Source organism: Phascolarctos cinereus, unplaced genomic scaffold (genome assembly GCF_003287225.1).
Source record: "Phascolarctos cinereus isolate Bilbo 61053 unplaced genomic scaffold, phaCin_HiC Scaffold_4;HRSCAF=312, whole genome shotgun sequence".
Lineage (NCBI taxonomy): Eukaryota > Metazoa > Chordata > Mammalia > Diprotodontia > Phascolarctidae > Phascolarctos > Phascolarctos cinereus.
This window is the reverse complement of record NW_027555847.1, coordinates 328,896,955-328,901,548: the sequence shown is the minus strand read 5'-3', so window position 1 is coordinate 328,901,548 and position 4,594 is coordinate 328,896,955. Positions and strand designations below refer to the sequence as shown.

The 4,594-nt window shown below is 47.9% G+C and overlaps 1 protein-coding gene across 1 annotated transcript; it reads right to left on the bottom strand.

Annotated features, from left to right (window-relative positions):
* Positions 1-726: 726 nt before the first annotated feature.
* On the bottom strand, positions 727-2,829 carry HTR1A (5-hydroxytryptamine receptor 1A). The gene has a single exon (XM_021007256.2). It carries the CDS (start codon positions 2,286-2,288, stop codon positions 993-995), a length of 1,296 nt encoding a protein of 431 aa, XP_020862915.1. The 5' UTR covers positions 2,289-2,829; the 3' UTR covers positions 727-992.
* Positions 2,830-4,594: the final 1,765 nt, after the last annotated feature.

The following is a 4,594-nucleotide window of genomic DNA, read 5'->3' as shown; positions in this document are numbered from 1 at the left end:
AACAGCCGGTACTTCCCATTGTAGAGAAGTTGAGAAGCAAATTGTTCAGAGATTCCGATAATGACTTTTTGTCCATTGGAAGCTCTCTCCTTTTGTTTGGTGAGGCAAAATACAGAGGCTGCTTCATATCACTCGCCTGATGCAAACTCGCCCAGTACCCCTACTGTTCTCAAGCCCCTTTTAAGTGAGGCCTCCGGTACTTACGGATTTACTTTCACGATTAATATTCTAGTGTAATCTTTCCACTTTCCCCTGGATTGAAGGAAATGGGCAGGGAAAACAAACTGAGCAGATACTATGCATAGGCTTCTTTTCGTCACTCTGGGGAACGCTGGAAATTCGGTGTCCACAACTAGCAAAGTTCTCTGAAAGCCCTGCAGCCTTTCTGATCTTAGTGCACCTGGAGGAGAAAGGGAGTGGATGAAGACGGAAGGGGATGAGGCTAGCGGAATGACTTAAAGTTCTGAGGGTTGGTACCGGCAGGTCGTGAAGGGGATAAACAGATTAGATGCCCAGCAACTTCAGTATCTTGTACTCAGAAACACCCAGCGCAACCCTGCTATGGCTGGCCGTGACTGTGGTTCACTGCTTTGTTTTCAGTTCTGTCCTGGGAAGAAGGAAACTGAGCAAGAACTTGGAGACTGTCCAGGTTTAGGGAGCTTCAGTTATGAACAAGAGAGAAAATCGCAACCAACTTTGTTTCACAGATAAACTCTATTGATTAGGAGTACTCCTCCCCAATCCCCACCCCCTCTACCCCATTGCGGTTCCATTACGTTCGAATAATCCCCCTTCCCCCCGCCCCCAGTATTGGGTTGCATTGACTAAAAAGGATTGGAACCCTGAAAGCAGAGGCAGTGGTGATGTGGAGGTTTAGGAGAAAAGATGCAAGCTGAATTTAGAAGTGAGTGGCTTATCAGGAAGTGGGGTGAAGGTGAGGTTGAGCTTGGGCAGGGGTCCGATTGAGCAGCCTGCAGTCAGCCAACAAGGTATCACTGCCGGCAGAATTTGCACCTGACAATCTTCTTGAAAGCACTTTGGAAATCTTTATTGAAGTAGGCATAGATGACAGGGTTGAGCAGGGAGTTGGAGTAGCCTAGCCAGTTGATGATCGCACCTAGAGAGTCGGGCATGTGGCAGCTGCTCTCGCAGAAGGGTAGGACCAGGGCCACGATGAAGAATGGCAGCCAACAGAGGATAAAGGTACCCATTATGATGCCCAAAGTCTTGACCGTCTTCCTCTCCCGAGCCAAGGCCATCTTTCTCTTGGCTTCTGCATTCCTTTCGTTCTTTTTCTCGAAGGAGGTGGTGCTGGGGACTCCACCAGCGTCACTGGGGAGAGTTAGGTGGTCCTTGGAGTTGCTGTAGTGGTGGATCTCAATCACCTCCAGGGCGGCGCGATCCTCACACTGCCTCACAGCCCCGTTGACGCAGGGTGCCCCCACAGTATTGGGCTCCGCCCCGCGCCTCCCGTTCTTGCCCCTGGGTTCCCCATTGATGCTCTTCTTGGGTGGGGGAGCCGGGGAAGTGCTGAAGCAGCTGTTCCCGGACTTCTCTGCCTTCTTGACTGTCTTGCGGATCCGGAACCGGGCAGCTTTGAAGATCCGCCCGTACAGCACGAGCATCAGCAGCAGGGGGATGTAGAAGGCGCCAAATGTGGAGTAAATGGTATAGCCATGGTCTTTGCTGATGGTGCAGGCGTCGGGGTTAGAGCGGTCTTCTGGGGTCCGCCAGCCCAGCATAGGTGGGATAGAGATCAGAAAGCCTATGAGCCAAGTGAGGCTGATAAGGACAGCAGCTCTCCGGGGGGTCCTCTTATTTACATAGTCAATAGGGTCAGTGATGGCCCAATACCTGTCCAGAGCAATGGCACACAGGTGCAGGATGGACGACGTGCAGCAGAGTACATCCAGAGAGATAAAAATGTCGCAGGTTACCTGGCCCAGGGTCCACTTGTTGAGGACCTGGTAGAGAGCAGCCATGGGCAAAACAAGCACGGAAACCATCAGGTCGGTGACGGCCAGCGAGCCGATGAGATAGTTAGCCACGTTCTGCAGGGAGCGCTCCAAGACAATTGCGGCCACCACACAGGCATTGCCGATCACCGCGCAGAGGATCAGGGAGCCCAGCAGCACCGAGGTGACTACCTGGTAGCCGAAGGTCACGTCTGAGAAATCAGTACTATTGCCCTGATCGTAGGGAGAGTCACTGGAGGTAGTGCTGTTGCTCTGGTTGTTAAGGTCAGCGTGACCGTGGGGCAGGGGATTGTTGTGTGTGAATCCATCCATGCCGCGGAGGTGGTAAGCTGGGCAGGAGTGTGAGGCACGGGCCTCCACTTCCCCCTTTCTTGTTTTTGTCCTCTTCTCACTTCTAGAGAGTTAGGGAGATGGGGGGACGGGGCAGCTTAAGCTGGGAGTTGTCCTCTCTCGGAAGAAGTCACTGGTTCAAACATCTTCAGCAAGACACACAGCTGGTGTACTTGTTTAGTCTGGCGGGCACCTTGATCACCGGCATCAAACAGAAGTTAGCGGAGAAGTAATTCCGAATAAGTCAGATATGTTGGGCTGTAGCTGGAGTCTCTGTCTTTCTCTGTCCACTCTGGTTTGCAGCAGTTCCTGTCGCTGCCGATGTCCAACTGCCAGCCTGAGCAGGAGACTCTTCTACTCATAAACAGCTTAAAGACCTGCAAGGAGCTAGAAAAGAGAACATCCAGTCTTCCTATGTCACTCAGTGACTCTCTCTCTCTGTCCCTCTCTGTCTGTCTGTCTGTCTCTCTCTCTCTCTCTGTCTCTCTTTCTGTGTGTGTGTGTCTGTTTCTCCCCCCTTCCCCTGCGCTCCCTTCCTCCCTCCTTTCCCCTCCCTCTCTTTCCTTTTCCCTCTTCCTCTCCCTCCTCCTTCTTTTCCCCTACTCGTCTTTACCTCCCTGTCTCCTATCTCTTCTCTCTCCCCACTCCCCTTTATTTATCACTCTCTCTGCCACTCTGACGGCTTCTCTCCCTCCCTCCCACACTCTTTCCTTTCCCTCCCCCTTCTAATGCGGCGTGTCTCCCTGACTATTTGCCCCCCCCCCACTCCCCGATCGTTGCCATCCAGTTCAACTCTCAGCAGCACAACTGGGAAGGGCTTCTGGGTTCAGAATCCTTGCACATACCCCTGGCCATCTATTAGGTTAGCATTATAACAATTGCTCTGACGCCACTCAAGCCCAAGGAAGAAACAACACATTTAAAACTACTAAGTACCTTAGGTTTGACGGGGGAAAAAAAAAAAAAGGATTGACATGTAATTTCTTCTGGGAGTGGAACAAAAAAAGATTAAAATAATTTAGAGGAGTGGTAAATGAGGAACTAAGTTTCTAAATGCTTGATCCACTATTCTGTATTGTAATCAGCAAAAATGGAAAGGAAAGTAATGAATCTTCACGTTGGATTTTCATCTTTATCCTCTAAACAAATTTCCATTAAGAAGCATATAAGCAATTTGTTAGAAGCCTAATTGAATACGTGATTCTTTGTTTTTGCGCCCCCAACAAATGCACACTCTTTTTTTCCCCTAGTATTTGCAAAATATCACAGCCACCAAATGACGTCTCTACATGACTTCTTTAAGTCGCCCTCCACGCTTAAGAGAGCAAGATATCCTTTTGTTCCTAAGCTAATGTTACTTGTGAGGTCAAGGCATTTTGCCTTCCATTCTTCTGAACCAATACAGCTGTACAGGAACTTCTGAGGAGAGTGCTATGGGAGCCCTGGGCTGCTCAAATAACAATCTGCTTCCAGTGACTGTAATCAGCACCTGGGACAGTTCTGAACAAGGAGGGCCTTTGTCGCCACCTGCAGGAAAGTGCCTCTGAGATTCACAGGATTTCATTGTGTTTCCAGAACTAGAGGAAAAAACTGTTAGTCAATTTACTGGAAACAGAATACCTCTGTAAGATGGACCGTTTTGCATATTTCCTTCTCCTGCTTAAAGTAGCTGTTCCTGCCTTCAACCTTGAATGGAAGGAAAAATGCCTTGACCTCACAACCAACACTAGCTTAGGGACAAAAATTAGCTTGCTCTTTCAAGTTGGGGAAGGGTGACTCAAAAGAGAATCAGGGAGATATCTTTTGAGGACTGTGATGTTCATTAAAATGCTAGCCTTGTCCTCAATCAACCTATGTTACCTGACTGCTTTGTGGGGGAAAAAAACATGACATTAAGCTCTTTCTAACTTCAGATATGAATGCTCAAATTAAGCAAACTCAATGTACTCTATATGCTATATAGTTAAGCACTTCCAGAAAGCCCTGCATTTATGTTTAATATTGTCTAAATCTAGGATTTAGTGCTTAAACATTCATGCCTACAAAATTTTAAACAGATGAAACTAGAGAGTTTGTTGTTGTTGTTGTTGTTGTTTTGAGAAAATAAGGCCTTCACAGAGAATACAATGACATTGTAATTGTTTTAAGGAGAGGAACAAATTGCAAGGTTTTCTCTTTTAGAGGATGAAAGAAAATTGGAGTTTCTGGGGAAAACTTTCAAAGTCAACTGGAATGAAGTATAATACAGCAGAAAATAAATACAGTACTCACGGTTCACTGATAAACTT

Bases quoted from the DNA above. Each gene is read 5' to 3' on its own strand.
- HTR1A (XM_021007256.2), bottom strand. From the start codon at position 2,288: ATGGATGGATTCACACACAACAATCCCCTGCCCCACGGTCACGCTGAC.